The sequence below is a fragment of the Populus trichocarpa genome, chromosome 3 (assembly GCF_000002775.5).
Source record: "Populus trichocarpa isolate Nisqually-1 chromosome 3, P.trichocarpa_v4.1, whole genome shotgun sequence".
Classification (NCBI taxonomy): domain Eukaryota; kingdom Viridiplantae; phylum Streptophyta; class Magnoliopsida; order Malpighiales; family Salicaceae; genus Populus; species Populus trichocarpa.
Window position 1 is genome coordinate 12,625,243 of NC_037287.2, and position 19,839 is coordinate 12,645,081.

At 34.7% G+C, this 19,839-nt stretch overlaps 2 protein-coding genes across 3 annotated transcripts; one reads left to right on the plus strand and one right to left on the minus strand.

Moving 5' to 3' along the window:
• The first annotated feature begins 4,257 nt into the window (after positions 1 to 4,257).
• Positions 4,258 to 11,549, plus strand: LOC7465470 (protein BREVIS RADIX). Its single transcript, XM_024596872.2, has 7 exons — positions 4,258 to 4,617; positions 5,181 to 5,390; positions 6,647 to 6,796; positions 9,110 to 9,501; positions 9,668 to 9,797; positions 10,306 to 10,673; positions 10,981 to 11,549. Exons 3-7 carry the CDS (start codon positions 6,677 to 6,679, stop codon positions 11,057 to 11,059), a joined length of 1,089 nt encoding a protein of 362 aa, XP_024452640.1. The 5' UTR covers positions 4,258 to 4,617; positions 5,181 to 5,390; positions 6,647 to 6,676; the 3' UTR covers positions 11,060 to 11,549.
• A 1,356-nt stretch (positions 11,550 to 12,905) lies between these two features.
• LOC7465471 (cyclin-dependent kinase F-4) lies at positions 12,906 to 18,969 on the minus strand. 2 transcript variants are annotated; one of them, XM_024597241.2, is made up of 19 exons: positions 18,788 to 18,969; positions 17,800 to 18,059; positions 17,678 to 17,726; positions 17,027 to 17,594; positions 16,867 to 16,945; positions 16,672 to 16,740; positions 16,500 to 16,589; positions 16,263 to 16,401; positions 15,978 to 16,080; positions 15,810 to 15,862; positions 15,643 to 15,709; positions 15,441 to 15,549; positions 15,054 to 15,119; positions 14,813 to 14,881; positions 14,630 to 14,693; positions 14,398 to 14,514; positions 14,159 to 14,190; positions 13,580 to 13,655; positions 12,906 to 13,381 (listed from the first exon to the last, which is right to left on the minus strand). In XM_024597241.2, exons 4-19 carry the CDS (start codon positions 17,032 to 17,034, stop codon positions 13,161 to 13,163), a joined length of 1,362 nt encoding a protein of 453 aa, XP_024453009.1. In that variant the 5' UTR covers positions 17,035 to 17,594; positions 17,678 to 17,726; positions 17,800 to 18,059; positions 18,788 to 18,969; the 3' UTR covers positions 12,906 to 13,160. The 2 variants fall into 2 exon arrangements, with proteins under 2 accessions (XP_024453009.1, XP_024453008.1); XM_024597240.2 differs by having other exon boundaries at positions 17,800 to 18,079.
• Between the last annotated feature and the right edge of the window lie 870 nt (positions 18,970 to 19,839).

The following is a 19,839-nucleotide window of genomic DNA, read 5'->3' on the forward strand; positions in this document are numbered from 1 at the left end:
GGCCATTGTATAGGAATATATAAAAACATCTTTACACTGACAGGGATGAATCAAAACTCCTGATCTAGCTTAGTTGTAGAGACATTCACAAGACTTTGACTCCATCATCTCCTCTTATTAATTACTGGTTAGTCTAGCAGGGGTGTTTGCTGATTGGACATCATAGCAACCCCTAATTATTTCATTTGAAGAGAAGGGTAGTTTTTTCACTTTGTTTTTTTTAAGAAAATGGGAAGAAATAGATTCTTGAACACTAGTTTGTGTTTCTGTTTCCCTGCTCGTTACGAATTTAGCGATTGTTTAGAAGGGTGTTAAAGTGGTTTTTTTTTTTTAATTAGAATTGCATTAAAATAATAGTTTTTTATTTAAAAAATATTATTTTTGACATTAATACATCAAAATGATCTAAATATATATAAAAAATAATTTAAGACTAAAAATATTTAATTTTTTTTAAAGTACATTCCTATCGCAATCTCAAATACCATCTTAAATTCTTTAGGTGACAAAAACCACATATATATCTCATTCTGCACATGGACTTTTTTGTGGGCTTATGATCAGAGCACAAACTTAGATAGAGGGAGTGTTTGTTTCTGTTTTTCAAATTATTTTTTTGTTAAGGTGTTTTTTAATAGTTGTGATGTGTCAATATAAAAAAAAATTATTTTTATACAATTTTAATTTTAAATTATTTTATATAAGTACTTTGCATCGTATTACCAAACACACACTAAAATATATGCATTTGATTAAACTAATGTCGTGGGTCAACTTTATTCTTTTCTTGTAAAAAAGTGATGTTTAAATGTCGTAAATCATTTTAAAGAAAGAAAAAAAATTCAATGACTCTGGTTATAGCTCTGCCTGGTCAAATAAGTTGTTTTTATTTTAACAAAATGTAAAAAAACTTTGATTTGGAGGGTAATTAGATTATTTTACCATACTTTATAAATTGAAAAGGACTTTTATATACCTCTATTCAATATATTAATAACTAATTGACCACTTGAAAATACCAAAATACTTTCAATAACAAAACATTTGATTTTCTTTAAGAATAGCAAAAATATCGTTAATAGTAAAATATATTTGTGGCCATATATATATAGTAAACATACCTTCCGTTGTAGTTGTTTTGTTATAAACAATAAAAGATAAACTATTAAGGGAACGGATTTTGACATTTATTCTTTATTTTGTAAAAATACCATCAATTTTAACTCAACTGTTATTAACTAGTCGTGTGCCTTGTGTTACGGGCGGGGATGGTACAATTTTAGTTCTTCGAATTAAAAAGGCAATATTTTTCTATTAAAAAAACCATGTAATATATTTTATTTTCTTGATGCATACAAATTTAAATTTTAAAATATTCTTCATTTTTAAAGAAATGCTATTATATCATTTTATTTCATTATCTTATTAAGAAAGGATAGATTTAATTAAAGAATAATAAGAAATCAAGTGAACTTCTTCCATAAATTCTAGAACAACTTGAACTTGAAATTGATATAATATAAGAGATGGGTTTCTTGATTATTTTTCTTTTTGTATCGTATCAAAGTATATTCAAAATACATCTTAAACTAATATATATATATATATATATATATATATATATATTGTGACGTAAATGAGAGCAAAAGATAATAGAGTTTATTATAAGTTAAAATTCTTAAAAACTCTCAAAATATGTAATTTGATTATTCGATGTCTTTACTTATCAAAAAGCTATAATAACCCTTTGTATAGACAAAATACTAAAAAAATCTAATAATATTGAATATGAAAATTAAATTAGAAAAACTATTCCCTTAAAGTAGAAGGAAAAAAAAAAACTAGAAAAAGCATTGTAATACAGAATAGGAAAAAATAAATTAACTACGAAAAATATTTGTTTTTCTAAAAAATTTCACACATCAATCTCCTCGTGTTGAAGGAATTTACCTTTAAATTCAGATATGAGTAGACAATTGTCTTCCACAATCATCCTTTGTGTTTGAGTCACCACTTTATGGGTCCCTAACACAGTCTCTGTGTGGTTTGCTCCATCGTTGATCCCTAACACAACATATTTGTGAGGATTGTTTCATCGTAGATCTCACTACCAGAATTTTCAATAACAGCAATTGACATAAACACAAACAACACACTAGTTCCAGATATTTTTTTTCGATGGGAGCTTTCTCATCCTCCACAATCTTCAACTAGAACCACTAGAAATCATTGGGTTACTATACCAACCAATACATATGAAAACACAAGATAACATGACTTATTACATGTCAAAAACTTCAAAGACCAAAAACACTATAATTATGAGAAAAATTTAAAAAATTTAATTTTATTCATTTATGTGTCGACTTACTAAAATATCATTACAATCCTTTATATATAAAAACTAAAAAAACTCTAATAATATTGAATATAAAAAATAAGCTAGAAAAATTATTCAATTCAAATAGAAAAGGCATTACAATACATAATAAAAAAAACAAAATTAATTAAGAAAAATATTTATTTTTCTAAAAAACTCATGCGCATTAATACAATGATTTTATCAATAAAAAAATTTGAAAATATTCTTTACGATCCGGGAGGGACTGAGTTTTATCTTTATTAATTTGGATGATATTTAAAAACAAATAGATTTGGTTAAATTTGAAATATAAAAGGAAGAAGAAGATTTAATTAAGATAAAATCACCTAAAAAACTCCAAGCCCTTCATTTAATTTGGAAGGCTAAAATTATATTATATCATATAACCTGTCAAAACTAACTTGATGAGACCGAATCTATATAAAACCTTTTATTTTGAACTAATAACCTATAGAATATTAAAGCAATGGTGGAGCCAATTATAAAAAGAAGAAGGGAAGAAAACTTCAAGTACCCGATGTTGGAATGAGAAAAAAAAAGAAGAGAAGATGCTACATAATTTGAATTTGATGGTATTGACGATATGTTTGAGAGTGTAATAAAATTGTTTTTTGTTTTGAAATATATTAAAATAATTTTTTTATTTTTAAAAATTTATATTTAATATCATTACATTAAAATAATTTAAAAATATAAAAAATAATTTTAAATAAAAATAAAAATAAAAATAATTTTTATTTAAACCAAAGTTCCAAACGGTGGATAGTATTATTTCCCAACTTAAAAATATTCACCTACCCTTTTGATTTTTGTTTTTTTTTAAATCCCTAATGGGATGGTTCCTCAGCCTAAGAATCCCCTCCATGGTTTCAAGCCAATCGCAGCACGCCACCCAAGCAACTTACCATACACGTAAGAGATCCCCTCTCCTTACATCACCTAGACATGCGGGCCCTTATGTCCTCACTTATCAAGACCATTTCTTTAATCACAATGTCTCTCTTTCAATACATTTTCTTAAGAAACCTGACGGTCCTCTTTTTTATTTTATTTTATTTTCTCTATATCTATTTTCATCTTGGCTTCTCATAAGAACCATCTCCTCCAAATAAAATAAATAAATCACTTGACGTACTCCTTTACTATATATATTGAAATTATATTCATAGATAACATTATTTTTTTTTATTGATGTTGGTGTTTCGGCCAGCTTGTGTACACCTCGACTAATCTCACGAGTCCTGAAATTAACGACCATATAAGCCTCCAGTAGCCATCATATTAGCAACCACATGGCTTGATCTTGATACTACAGGGGGAGCAAATCTCTTAGTCCCAAGTTCTTATTATTGGGCCACCTACTAGATAGGTTCATAGATAGCATTTTCACTATAAAATTAGGTACCTTTTGATTATGGGGTGTTTGAGAATGTGGTAACAGTTGTTTTTTAAAGTGTTTTTTATTTGAAAATATATTAAAATAATCTTTTTATTTTTAAGAATTTTTTTTTGATATTAGCATACCAAAATGATTTAAAAAAATATTAATTTAAAACAAAGAAAAAAATAAAAAATATTTAAATTTTTTCAAAAATAATTTAAAATAAAAAATAAACTATTACAGTATCATTGAATCTTATTTTTCCTAGTGAAATGATAATTTGTTTTTACGGTATCTACAGGATTTGAACCTTGATTTTAAAAAACAAAATTAATAGAATTGGCACTGTTATGGTCTACAAGTTTAATTTAATTTTTTGTGGTCGTCGACACAAAAGTAACTCATTATCTTGCGTGGACACACTTTAGCCGTTAAGTAACGTCCGAGATCGACGACGTCAAGTCCCTCTCTCTGCTATATAAATACGAGGATCCCCAATTGTTCCTTTCCCTTGTCTGTAAGTTTCTCACTTTAAATACTCGCAGAAGAATCGTTGAAAACGTACTGAACTTGGGAGGGAAGCTCCAAATCCGATACATCTTGCTGATATATCGCTGCATTTTGTATCGGTGGAGGCCTTTTTTATTTTCGTCTCGCCCTCCTAGCAAGCTATACATAGCAAGCAAAGACTTTTTTTCTTTGTTTCTTTCTTTTCGAGTCGCTCTAAGTTATCAGCGAAATTGAAGGGATTCTGGGTTGCGGCAGTGAAGAGAAAATTGATTACATGAAGATTTGTTAGAAGATTTTATGGTATCGTCTTACAATCTGTTTAAAAGGGAAAGGAAGATTCAAGGTGGGCTAAAAAGAATGCTGTTCTCTGTTGCCATTTGGTCTCATTTTACTCTGATTTTTTACAACTCGGAGCTGTATCTAACTCTCTCCCTCCTCCCCCCCGCACAAACAGAAAATCAGTTTTTATGAGACGTGAATTCAGTTGATGAAGTTAAGAGTTTTCATATCTTTTTATCTGCCCCCCCCTCACCTTCTAAACATAGCATATTTTTTTTAGTTTCTCACTTTGTTTTAAAGATTTTTGATTCGCATATTCTGGGCAGGTAGTTCCATAGAACGTTTGCAAGTTTCAATTCCTCCCTTTTCTTTTCTTGGTATTTCTTTTTAAGCTTTCTTAGCAACCAAACAGAGTATAGCTTTACTCTATGTAAGTTCCTAGCTCTTTTAATGATTTAGACTCAACCCACCCAGTTTAGTCCCAAAAAGATGTCGGATCGTGCTGCTGTTAGTTCTCGAGGGACAATTTTATGTGGCCTTGCTTGTCTTATATGCATTTCTTTCTATGCACTGTTTCTTTTTTTTCTTTTTTTTGGGGGGGTCTGAATTAATGTTGTCTTATTGCAGTTTATTTGGAAGGAGGCGAGCAATAGAGGGATATAAAAGCAAGAGATTAAGTTAAGCACATATCTAACTGGAAACAAAGGACTGCTCAAGATTTATGAAGATCAGTACATGGTGTAAAGTAGACAGCTAAGAGAGAAACAGGAACAGCAAGCAGCAGCAGCGGCAGCAGCTGGGTGTTGAGTGTTTTGTTTTGGGGTCATCTAGCTTTAGGTAAGTCGTTTTCAGAATAATAATGACGCAATACTTTTTTTTTTTATCTTTATTTTTATGTTTTATCAAGCATGAAACAAATATCAATGTTGCTTACTCTTCCCCTTCTTAAATATTCCCTTGTCTCCCTGTCTATTCAGCTACCGCTTTCCAGGGCGCTTGACATTGCAGTTTATAAAATAATGTTTCTTTAAAATTAATTTTTCTACACAGGACACTTCATTTCTTTGGTGTTTTTTTTTTCCTACATGGATTATTATCGAACGGTAGTAGTGGTAGATCATATATATATATATATATATGATTCAATGGACTGTCTTTTTTAAAGGGTTTGTCAGAAACTTCGGCATACACAATTTTGGTTCTTTATTGGGTTTGTAGATTAAAGCATGAACATCACAGTCTATCAAATTAGACCACTTTCAAATGGGGCTATGTCCCCATTTTGTTTTCCCTTTCCATTATTGACTCACTATTTTATCCCTCCATTTTCTTTCTACTTCTCCGATCCCGAGCTTCTCTTTATTCTTTAGCCCTTTTGTCCTTCCCCAAAAACGCCCCATTTTCCCTTGAAATTCGAGGACAAAAATCGTATTTTAGATTCTTGCTTATAATGGTCCAGCTCATTTGGATTAAGTTTCCATCATTTGTTTCTGGGCAACGATTACTTTGTCTTTATTCCCTTTGGTTTTTTGGGCATCTAATTCCTTGTTATTGGAATGGTCTCTCTCTCTCTCTCTCTCTCTGTGGGCATCGATTGTGCTTTTCTATCTGCGTCCCTTCAAACAAATAGAAACACATTGGAGTAACATACCAGGGTAAGAAGTTAGGGCCCATAGAAGGCAAACGCATCATCAAATAGAGATAAGAATGTTCTATTGTCCGATCAGTTTGTCCACATCTACCCTTCATGGTTGTGATGGTGATCTGACTCTTGGAAAGAATAATAGAATAGATACCTCCTTGCGACTTACTAGTTGGATTTTTTCTGTTCAATTTCAAGGTGGAAGCTCCTAATTAAATCGTTCAAAACCATGCCTTGTGTATGGTTCATACGTACTAGCATTAATCAGCTCAGATAATCAGCTTTTAATTTTTTTAAATTTTTTTTCTCTGAGGGATTGAATAAAAATTGATTGGATGACCACTCATTGCAACATTGTTTCTGAAAACAGTAATAAAGCAAAAAAACAAAGGAGATAAGCATAGAAATAACTGTCAGCATAATAACAAGGGTGTAATAATGTCTTTTGCAGGGTTAAGAAGAAGGAGAAGAAGAAGAGAAAATGTTTACGTGCATAGCGTGTACCAAGCCAGTGGCAGAGGATGGACGGGGAGAAGAAGGAGGAGCGCGTGGAAGTGGTACCCCAAGTACAAAAGAAGCCGTCAAAAGCCTCACTTCACAGGTCCCACTTTACTTCTATCCGTTATTATTATTACCAGGCTAAATTTCATTTTTATCCCCGTATGCTCTCCAATTTCTTACCTCCGTTCCTCCAATTTAAAATCTTCTAATGTTACTTTCGTAATTTCAGTATTCGTAAAATCCTTTTTTTTTAGCTGAAATCCTTCTCTCATTTTACCCTCTCAAATTCCTCTCTCTCTCTCTCTCTCTCTCTATATATATATATATATATATATATATATATATATATATAATACTTAAAGATCTAAAAAGAAGCTCTATACATTTATATATGCACCCAGAGAAAGATACATGAACACTGTATAAGTGTTTGAATCTATGCTCATTTAAGCAAAGAAACAAAGTTGTAAGATGGCATTGATGAAGCGGGGGGTCCAAGTTGGGGAGGACACGGCCCCATCCCTTCACTTCTCTTGGCATCTTTCACATGTCTGTCCATGGTCTCCTCTTGCAAACCAAATTTAGGCAGTAGTAAATTATAATATATTTTACTTGGCTAGGCTGACAAGGTAGTTCTTGTGTGTACGGCCTACTGATATATTGGGCGGTCTTCCTTCTTTGGCTCCGCGTGGTTGCCTATTGCTTGCTGACTGGATGATACACAACACCCTTCATTCTCCTGTCTTTTTTGCCCCTTTTCTTTTTGAATTTGTCATGTTATCTCCATGCATGATCTCTTACTGCTACTGCTACTATTATGATTATGGTATTATTATCAAGTTCTTCGTGGATATTTCTGTAACTGTAAAACCCTGTTCAAATTAAGGTGTTATAACTGGTTGAACCTCTAAGTACCTTGGACATTTCAAAAGCAGTGCTGCAGTAAAACGACCATGTCTCTCGTATCGCTAGGCTGTTAGTAACATCATGAATCTCTCACAAGACTGTAATATATAGAGTGATAACACCCCATCAGACCACAATATATAGATTTGCAGTGGTAACCCACTTCCAATTTCTTTTTCTTTTTTTAAAAAGAAAGAAAGAAAAACCCTGAAATGCTCGTGATAACAAATAAATATAAATTTTGGAAAACTCTTGTAATATTGTGCTGGCCAAGTTTGCTATAGAATATGTAATTGAAGGACCCCATATTTCCACTGTGCACAACAGTGGGATCTTTAGGAAAGGACTCGTGATATTTAAGAAAAGACACTTAATTGTCCTTGATCTGACCCACCATTGAATTCTTGTCCTTCCACTGTGCATAGAAAGCTCAATATATCATATAGTTGTATGGATAAAGGAAGAATCTGCCTGCTCTGCTAATGGGCAGTGAAACGAGGCTGGCGTCTAATAGTTTGCAGCAGAAAAGTACAAAACGATTTGTTGACTCTGGTTTTCACCTTGCAGTATTCACCGCTGCAAATTTTTTTTTATAGAAAAATTCTCATGTTTCACCTTTTGCCCTTGACTCTACCTTTCATAAGCACAGCTAGTTAATGTTTATTCACCCAATGCGATGATTCAGTCTACACTTTGCAGTCATCTTCTGTGACAGGCCATTACTTCATTCTGGAACAAGGGGGCGCCTTTATTCAAATGAGAAATATTTGTAGTCTTGCTTGCAAATTACTCTTAATAGTTGTCTGGACTCCATAGGTTGCAAAAATTTACAAATCAGTGAGGCACCATCAAATCTGCTCTGTTGAATATGAAATCTATTCCAACCAACAGGCGCATAAATATTTGTAACCGTGTGTAAATGTGTGAAGCATTTACGCATTAGCCTCCTTAATCGTGTTAAGGAGGCTGAAATATTTCCGCTGCCATTTATATTCAGGTATCAGACGTTTTTGAGGAACAGCAGAACCTTAGGATTTCTTTTCTTCTTTGATGAAATTGCCAATTAATTGCTGGCATGATTGGATTCAAACCCTTTGATGCATCTGATTTCATTCTGTTCTTTTTTAACAAGCATCAACTTGATCCTTTTCCAACTGACCATGCATCACTCCATTAGATTAAAAGTCCAATTCCTTTCCTTTCCAATAATATGTATTAGAGTTGATATGCAGCTGCATGATTTTCTAGCATTTTATGACAGTCTAAAGAAAGCAACCTGAGTTATGTTGAGGTTGTATCTATGTGCAACAAACATATGAAAACATAAAATGAAATTAAAGTTGCACATCCTTTTCACGACCTCCCTTGAGTTTTCTTCTTTTACAATTTTTTTGTCTGCACTGTAAACTTAATTGTGCGACTTCCAAATATTTCAGTTTTTGAATGAATTATATATATCATAACTCTTTTGCAATTCTAATCAACCAAGTATTTCAATGTTGTACAGATCAAGGACATGGCACTGAAAATGTCTGGTGCTTACAAGCAATGCAAGCCCTGCACAAGTCCCAGCAGCTACAAGAAAGGACAGCGACCTTACCCTGACTTTGATGCAGCTTCAGAAGGGGTTCCATACCCCTATTTTGGAGGTGGAAGCTCAAGCTCAACCCCAGCCTGGGACTTTACTACTCCCAAACACAATCGAGGTACTAGAGCTGACTCTAGGTTTTCTACTTTGTATGGTGGAGACCGGACCCCTGGAGGAGCAGAGTCTTGTGATGTGGTGCTGGAGGATGAGGATGAGCCCAAGGAATGGATGGCACAGGTGGAGCCAGGTGTTCACATTACTTTCGTGTCTCTCCCTAATGGGGGAAATGATCTAAAGCGTATTCGTTTCAGGTGTGCATCAGCTATCCTTAACATACTGTCTTGAGCCTATACTTCTAGTAGCATATATTAGTTCAAATCCGAACAGATAAATGAACTAAAAAAAGAATAGATAGATTATTTCTGTTTGGGTAGTATAAGCACAAACTGACATTACTCAGGCATTTGGGTTTTGAAGCCGAGAGATGTTTAATAAGTGGCAAGCTCAGCGATGGTGGGGTGAGAACTATGACAGAATCACGGAGCTCTATAATGTCCAGAGATTTAATCGTCAAGCTCTTCACACTCCCCCGAGGTGTGAGGATGAGGTAAATCTCTTCTATCTTAATTTGCCGCTTAAAAAATCCTCTAGAAATAGTGGATCGAGGAGTTGAGTTGCAAAACATTTCCATTTCGAGCTTCCTTGATCATGAACATAATCATGTTTAAGCCTCAACCATTTTAAAGCACTATGAGGGATAAAAAAAATAAAAAAATTAGCAATGATCTTCTAGCATGTGAACTAAGGGATTCTAGTGCCCTTGCTTGTAACCAGTCTCATTTCTAGCTGATAAGACATTGGGATATAAATGGCATCCCAAAACCTTACTATGAAAAGATGGTTTTTGGAGACATTTTTGTAACAATTACCTCTTTCATGCTTTCCCCTTCTCCTTTTCCTCTCTCTCTTTTTTTGAAAAATAAATAATAAAAAAATATCTTCTTTTGATTTTTCACATCACTACTTCTATATATTGAAGTTCCTCGTCATATTATAGGAAAAAAAAATCTCAGCATCTTCAAAAAATTACTGACCAATAATTGTTTCTTAATCAGCAAAGAGATTCCTCCTACTCAAGGCTGGAATCTGCAAGGGAAAGCCCTATGGCTCCATCTTTTACCCCAAGAAACTACTATAAACCTGCTGGAAGTAAAGGTTATTTCCCATCTGATACTATGGACCAAGGTGGCAGCCATCACTACCACGCTGGTTCAAGTAGCTATGGTATGGGGGGGCCAAGATTCGAGGCATCTTCTTTAGAGGCATCACGGACAACTACATCATCTAGAGATGAGCCTTCTATTTCAGTTAGCAATGCTAGTGACCTGGAGACAGAATGGGTTGAGCAAGATGAGCCAGGGGTTTACATCACAATCAGACAACTTGCCGATGGCACCAGGGAGCTCAGGCGTGTCAGATTCAGGTAATGGAAATCCTTATTTATTCACATTTCAAGTTGCATCTTTTTTGGTGACAGAAACTATTGAAGGAAAACTTATTTTAAAGTTCTGATGTTTTCTTTGCGCCGTCCCTTCATTAGCACCTGATACATATACAACATGAAAAATATGAATTTAAAAATGGTTTTGTTGCTTGTATTCGTAAGAAAATTGTTTTTCTGGTTTTCTTTTTAAGTTGGTGTTATGATATTGTATTCATCTGAATCTTGTTTGATGGTATATAACATCTATATTCCATTGACATCCTGTCTTTGTTTTTGATGTTCACAGCCGCGAACAATTCGGAGAAGTGCACGCGAAGACATGGTGGGAACAGAATAGAGAAAGAATACAAGCTCAGTACCTATAAGGCATGATTTCCCATGACCTAAATTGCTGTCTAGTAAAGGATTGAGGGTGCAGCTGGATATCCTTTCCCCCCAAAAGCAAAAGAAAACTCATTCAGTTTCGTTTTTCAAGGTCTTTACAGAAAATGGACTTGCCACCACCTTGGATGGTCACAGTCACACCACTGAACTGACGGTATTTCTTCATTCTCAGGGCCGAATTATGTCTTACCATCACTTGTGGTGGTGATGAATCCATTTTTCGTGATGGTATATTCCCCTGGGATGTCCTAACGTGTCCAATTTTTGTCTCTATTGTTTGTCCTGGTCACAATTTTATTACAACTTCTATTTTTTTAGGGCCTCTGGTTTTTCCCTCCCGAAGACATGTATTAGTCTTCATGCTTTTCTGGGGTTGTTTGGCTCGTAATTTACTTATTATCAGAGCTTGTTCTCTGCAACACACTGTTTTTATAAAGAAAGGAATTGAATGAGATCATTTATTGTTATAAAGAGTGCATATTTGCCAAGTTCATCCTTAACATGGATGTGATAATTTGTTGCTGTTAGAAGTGTAGCCGTTACGGTCCCACTTTTTAAAGATGCGTTTTTAGAATTGACTTTTGTGCGTTTTGGAGTTGGGTTTAAAATAATTTTTTTTAAAAAATATTTATGTTATTGATATATCAAAATAATTTAAAAATATATATAAAAATTAATTTTAAAAAAATTAAAAATATTTTAAAAATATTTTTGAAACACAAATTAAACTTGTTAGTTTAAATCCGGGCTGTCAGGTGGCGAATAATTACAAGTTTACAATCAATTAGTATCCTGAATGCAAATGAGAAGTGTGCTGGAGGTTCTGGGATGGAGCATATTATTTCAACAACAATAATTTCTTGGCTTGGCTTGGATTGTAAAGGGGTTAAATAAATTAGAGACTAACCCTTCAGGCCTTGTACTCTCTCGCTAGCTAGCTGTATGCTTAAACCTCACCTCAACAAACTTATGGACGGACGTTTGGTCGATTTAAATGAAACAGCTAATCCTTGTGCGTAAATTGAAATCATTAGCTATGCTTCCATAAAGAGAAGGATCTGGGTCTTCTTCCTCTCCTGCTAGGTAGACCTAGAAATCTTAACCAAGTGACTTGTTTTTTTACTCTTGCAATTTACCTCACCAAATTATTTGATCAACGGAATTCCTATCTGCTGTTTCACCAGCATCTGAAATCACAGCGAGCAACCCACAGGATAACCATTCTGATCTCCAGGCTTCCTCTTGCCATTTGGCTTGATACCATTGTGGTGTCTGAATCTTTTCCCAAAATAAACTGAAGGTACCACAAACCTACTAGAAAGATCTCCAATTCTAACATCTTTGAAATCAGAGTCAACATTTGTGCGCACTTGTAACAAGTGTGTGTGACTTGAAGATGTGGTGGTTTTTTTTTAAAGATACAATACCCTTTAAGCACAAACCACATCTTTAAAAGCTAAAAAGAACATAAGCTACCTCACACTACCTGGTTGAGGAGGCTAAACTATAATCTAGATACGAACACAAATTTTTTATCGTGCTCCTTGTATTGCTATAAAGAAATCATGTTCTGAAATACCGATCAGCGAGAAGACCCAGGTCAGCTTTCTAGAATGCGGACACTTCCTCCTAACCTAAACCAAATCGGTCAAATACTAACCAACCCCTACAGCACCTAGCAAACTCCCTCGACTCATCCTGCCAGACGTTCCCACCAAACATTTCCCTTGCTGAAGTGCTGAACGCAAAAGGGGAGAGAGAGAACACCACCCACGACCACGAGAATTTGCTTGGCAAAAGATCGACTGAAGCGTATCTCAAAGCAAATTTCATTACCAAATCAAACTCATTCCTCGTACAGGCGAAGACGCCATTTATTTATTAATAATAGTATCAATGTCAATACGTCATCAAAATAACAGCAAACAAACGAAGGTAAGAACAAACATGAGCAGCACCACTCTTATGCACGTAGGTTTTGCTTGGAGACACACCAATATATATATCACTCATATAACTATGAACTTTCTTAATAGCATATTACGAAATAACAGTATAATCTCTGAAAAGAGCCTTTCCTTTTCATCCCACAACCTTCCTTGGATAGTTTCTGCCATGTGGGAATTGTTGGGTTGGCCTAAGAAACATCCCACCAGATTCTCCAGTCCACTGTACTCCAGCCTTCATAGTAGGTGGCTTGGGCTGCTGCCCCAGAGACTGCCGACGAGAGGCAATTGTCATGCTTGCAAACTTATCAGCTGTTTCTGATGCTCCACGTGCAACTCTCCCTTTGCTCATAAATGCTGCCAACCAACATAGCTTCAAATTAGTTTTTGAGATACATGTATTTGTTAACCGAACAATAGCCTGGTTTACAAAATCTAGAAAGACAATTGATACAAGGTTGTCTATTTTATATTTACTCGATTATCAATGGGATTCCCAATATTCTATATTTGGCCCGGTTCTAACTCATCCAATGATTAAAGTAAGAGAATTACTTGGGCTTTTCCTCCCTGGTGGTTGATATCTTGGTTTTGTAGAGCTCTTCAAGGACTTGTCGGGCTTCCGTGAATCCTGCCAGTAAATGAAGCAAATCCAAATCAATACTACAGAAGATATAATGCAATTCTGTCCAAGGATAACAGACATAAAAATTATTCAACCATGAGTTTCGAATACTCAGAAGATATAATGCATGTGGTCCTCAGAACTTGAGACCCCATTGAGCTACAAACTCATTATCAGGAATCCCCACAGCTCAATTATCTAAGCAGATGGTTAAAAGCCCTTGCAATTCATGGACGAACAGAAACCTAATTGGTCAAGTCCAAAGGTAGTCTTAATAGTTCATGATCAATTTTGTCAAATTCAATTGAGACTTAACTATTATTATGAGAAAGAAAGAAAGATGATCCAAATATATATAACAAACAGGAAGTGCAAGGCTACCAGTACCCAATATCAAAATCAGAGAAAATTTGAGCACCAATACTTCCAAAAACATAAAAGATAATAGACCATACAGATGATAACAGAAAAGACATGCAGTACATAGGGTGCCTCAAACAGATGCATACCTGGTTAACCATATCCAACTTGCGTTGTACCCCTGCCAGAGGGATAAAAAAGAGAAAAACATCTTTATGTTAGCATATAGCTACAAATGCAGTCCAGACTTGGCGAACAACGAAAGGTTTGCTTTGAACTTCATGCAAATTAACATTGCAATGAAACCATGCACACAATGATCTAAACCATATTATCTTAATGTTTATCACAGAGTACTATAGTAGAATTTTTGTAGAAAAAATATAACCTGTACTCAAAGAAGCATGTAACTTTGGAGAAGGAAAACTGTTAGTAAGCTTAGAATTAGACAAAGCCCCTGGTAAATTCCTCCCACATTGTTGCTCCAGTCCTCCCTTTGTTCCAGCTGCATGTAAGTGAATAATTATGTGCATGTAAGATTCTTGAAGTGAAGAACACTTGGAAATGCTTTTGGCAGTCATCTTCGTGAAACCAACAACAATGCAAGATAAAAGACAAACCAGATGCAGGTGTTCTTGTGATGGCTGCTCTGGGGCGTAGGGATGGTGGCACATAAAAACAACTCTGCCAAAACAAATTATAGCCCAACGAATTTGGTGATTGAAACAACAATTGTGCAAATGCACATGCACACACATACATGGAAATCCTGTTTCAAACTACAAAGACGCAAAAGAGGCTACCTGAAAGAAAGGATGTTGTAGAGCATCTGCAGCTGAAGGCCTCGTGCAAGGATCCCAGGAGCAAAGCGACTAGATTCAAAAGAGAAAAAGGAAACAGTAAGAAAGGACAGGTAAAGAAGGGGCATTAAGAATAATTTTCTAATCCAACATTTTTTTTTTACAATATAGTGCTTGCTTGCAAGGGGAAAAAAGAAAAGAAAAATCAGAGAAAGGAACCATAGTTTCTACATATATTACCAACCTTGATAAGGTTGATTGCATCCTCACTTGCTGATGGGATAAGTGTGGGAAGGTGAACACCAGCAAACTGCAGTCTCAAATTATACAATCAAAATTTCAGACTCCTAATCTTGCATCATATATGGTTAATTCATAAATTGACATGGATGGTTTCAAATATTAATACTATTCCAAGAATCATGTCCAAGCAATAGATGGTATATTCACCATGTTTGAATGATAGTAACAAATATTAGCAAAATTCAAAATTGCACATTACAAAGGCCATCATTCTATCATTTAGAAAACAGTTTGTGCTTAATCAATAGATTTCTCGTCTCGTTGGCCCCACAACCCCCAAGGCAAAAGTATCTACTGCTAAAAGAAGAGAAAAATAAGAAAATTTGACCTGTGGAAATTGGTAGTTAATAGCCCTTGCAAGATTAAGCCCATCAGCCCAGGTGTCAGTTGTTGGACTGCCTATCACACTGCATATTTTGTAGATCTCATCTGCTTCACTGTCCATAAACGAGAAAAGTTTAAACACCAGAAACTGACTAGCCCATTATGAACTAAATCATTGTCGACTATTATTTAACTCAGAGCCATACCTGGTACCAGGAAAAAGCGGTCGAAGGGTGAATAACTCAGCCATGATGGCACCCATTGCCCACATATCTGTGGAAGCATATATATTAGTTCTAGTAACATTATGTAAGAGTCGTTTGTAATCATTATTTAATGGTTAAACATAATCTCATGTTTGTCTGATACTAACCAACTTTAGAGCTGTACAGGTATGACTGAAGCAACACTTCAGGTGCTCTATACCTAGCATTTTGAGACAGAAGACAGTGAGAAACAGCAGTGGACATCTTCCATCCATTTCCAATTCCATGGAAGCAAAGATTTTAAGAAAACAATATGAAGGCAAAAGATGACATACCACCGCGTGGAGACATACTCCGTATATGGAGGCTGTGAATTGACTTCTCGTGCAAGACCAAAATCAGCAATTTTAATTATGGATTTTGAGACCAACAGGTTCTCTGTCAAAAGGTCAAACAAACAATACTCAGACATGGATTACAAAAACTAGAAGCATTAAGAGCAGACCACAAGAATAAACACAATCAGTTAAAGAAGCATGTGAAGCTGTAAAAACATCCAGTCACCAACTTGCCATGAAAACTCCTGAAGCAAAAGCAAAATCTTGACCAATAACAGTTACCTGGCTTAAGGTCACGATGAAAATACCCACGCTGGTGCATGTAAGCAAGACCTTGAAATACTTGAAAACACCAATTCCTCACTTCAGCTTCTGAAAATAGCTTTTCCCTGTCTTTAGTAAGTTGATAAAGGTTGCATTCCTGAAACAAAACAAAATGTTAAAAAGCATGCAAAAAGAGGATTTATAAAAAAAGCAAGAAATCCCAAAATGAAAAACAATTTAAAAAAAAAAATTTACCATGTACTCAAAAACAAAATATAAAATGTCATTTTCCCGGATTACTTCTCTGAGCTTCACAATATTCGGATGATTCATTTTCCGCAATGACTGACACAAGGAGAGACCCATTAATTGATGAAAGACATATAGCAAAGCTACAAAAAGAAAAAGAATAAGTTGATCATACTACCTTCACTTCTCTCAAATTCACACACTCTTCCCATGAGTAATATTTCTTCTTCATCTTTTTAATTGCCACCTATTAGTTGTTAGCAAGAACACGAGATTCAGTTGCATCAGGAAAATCCTTAACTTTTCAGGAGCAATACTAATACCAGCTAACAAATACCAGATTAGCTGGAATGGAAAGTAACAATGCACTTACAACTTCACCAGATTGCTTATTAATTGCTCTCCACACACTCCCAAATGTTCCATCGCCAACTTCCTTGATTAACTTGTACCTACATGAGGTTCCCAAAAAGGTTACTCGGCGATTGACAATCAGCACTGGTTAAAGTAGAAGTCACGGGAAAATAACATACCTTTCCATATTTCTTGTGGAACAAAAAAGAGCTCTTTCTTTATTCCCGGATAGTATGACACTTAGTAAGGCTATTTGACATTTATGGTAGATAATCTAATAGAAACTGTAAAATTTAAACAAGCTGCCTTGGTGGACCAGCTAATTTTATGTGGAGAAAACTGAGCACACAAAACAAGAATGTTTAGGATGAACGAGCTTCCTGGCCTTATTCATTGATAGAGCCACAGCTTCAAGGCAATATGAAGTCATGGACGGAAGAGCCATATGAAAACCACAAAGCATATTGACAAAACTCAGAACCAACCAGAATGATTGTTCTAGCCAACAGGACAATCCCACTAAGCTTAAGACAGTCACCCAAGGGTTCAAACGCAAAATAAGCTAACTCATCTATGTTATGTAGAAATCGTTCAGTGAACCGATAACTCCACAATCTAACAAGTACCCATCAGGCGCAATGAAGAGACGATAGCTAAGAACTGTACAGTCTGCACCAACTTGACGTGATGGTTTATCTAAATTGACTACTTAAGCAGCTTTCAACAGAATCGTCGCAGACTTTAGCCCTGAAAAAATACCACAGAGATTAGAGCAATGAAGCAGAGTAGATAAACTTAGCAAGCAAGCAACAAACAAAAAGAAGATATACCCCGGAAGGCGTGCCAAGAACTCCAACTGGATGTTGTATCAGCAATGCACTACAAATGAAATAATCTGTTAGACAAAACCTAGAATAAGGCATTGGTCAAAGGACATGGATGGGTTGCTTACTTGACCAAGTGCACCAAAGAACCAACACCTCTCTCAGAAAAATTTTGCATCACGCCTCTATATTGTTCATTAAAAAGAAAGCAACCACTAAGTGCAATTGACAAAGGAAACCAACAGAAAATCTCCAAGGATGAGAAACCGCCAATCGAGCACTTCTTGGAATGAAAAAACCCGATGCTGGAAGCAATTTGACCAGAAGCACGCTTTCTCCATGTCTTAAGGAAGGAAACTAAGCTGTCTAAATCTGAACCCAGCAGAACCTAAAAGAATAGAATACTACCTGTAAGTAAAGATAGTAAAACCATTCAATTTCATCAGCAACAGCAATTTACAACTCCAAGAAGAAAAATGAATCATGTATAACATGTTTTATGCACATAGATAACCACCACGGACAAATCAAATGGACTGACATCAACGTATATGCTAGATTTATCTTGAGACAAGAAGCATTTCACATTGATCATGCTCTAAGCTAAGAATTATTTCGTCTTATATTCCTTTCTTCTTTATTTAAAGTGGAAAAAAGAGAGTAAGATTCCTTCCTTTTCGTCTCAATCAATTCAAAACACAAATAACTAAAGCCCAGATAATAAAAGCTCAATGGATTCGCACTACATAAAGTGCTAACAGCAAAAAAATATGTATAAATTCAATAGATCACATGCATCATTCAACATTCCTAGAGTCAAAAATCATAATCAATAAAGTTAAATAACATGCCAGTTTAACCTAGCCTACAAACTGATTTATCATAAAATAAAACCTAATTGATTAGCTAGAATCAAAATCCCCAAACATCGTAAAATCAAATCCCTAATACTTTAAAATTCATGAAAGAAATCACAAATCTCTAATCAGAAACCCTGATTCAAACCAACAATAGATCTGACTCGATCTGATCAGATCCAATCCAAATCGAACAGCAAAAGCACAAAAAGAAAAAAGAAATCGAGACAGAGAGAGAGAGATAGAGAGAGGTGAAAACCTGAAAGCCAAGCGGCATAAGAACCGTCGCTGAGGACGGATGAGAAGGAATCCAGAGCTTCTATTTCTCTCTCTAAATATTAGTTAATTTCTCTGGAGTGAGAAACACAAAACTTTTGCACAACAAAAACTACAGGCGCACCCTCGCTCGTTCGCTGCCACCAAATACCTAATAATATCCTCCTCTGTCCTCCTTTTATTTCTCCTGCTTACCAAGAAAATACCTATTTTTCTATCACAAGGTGGTGGTGGCCCCCATTTTTATTTTATCTCTCATTTCCAGTTGGCTCATTTTTTACGATTTTTCTTTTTTTTAAAAAAAAAAACAAAAATTAAGAGAAAAATAAATAATAAAAAAAGGTTTCTGTTCTTACGATTCTATCCTATAATCGTTACGTATAGTCTTATTCTAACGCATCCGGAAGTTTTAAACGGTGTAGGACGGACGACATCTTCAGTTTCATTGGTTTGTCCACGTGGGACGTTTATCACTCCACCACCTCACATTCTTGGTTTTACCGTGATTGTAAACAGAGACAAACAAAAAAAACATACTAATTCATTTTACCTTTTCCTTTCTATTTGCCTGCGATGATTTGATTTCTCCTTTATTTGTATTTTAATATAAAGTGTTTTTTAGTGATTAAATTTAATTTTTTTTATTGTAAAGAAGATTTTTGAGTTTGGGTGAAAACTAATGTCATTTAAGCTACAAAATTTCCTAAATAATAAAGATTTTAAAGTAATATTTACTCCTTCGCAACTAAGTAATTCATTGGCGTCTTGTGATTGGTTAGGAGACGAGGTTTTTTTTTAAATATAATAAAAGGCTTAGTTAGAAGTAAAAAAATAAAATAACATTTGTATTCTAACCTCTCACAAAGTTCGTGGTTTGTCATAGAGAAAACGAATTTTTTTGTGAAAAGTGCGTCATCTTGTTTAAAAATTAAACAAAAATAATAATTGTTATTAAAATTACGAGTTTGATAAATTAATATATATTTAATACAAAAAAACTTGAAAACTAGTAAAATTAGACTTGACTTTTTAAAG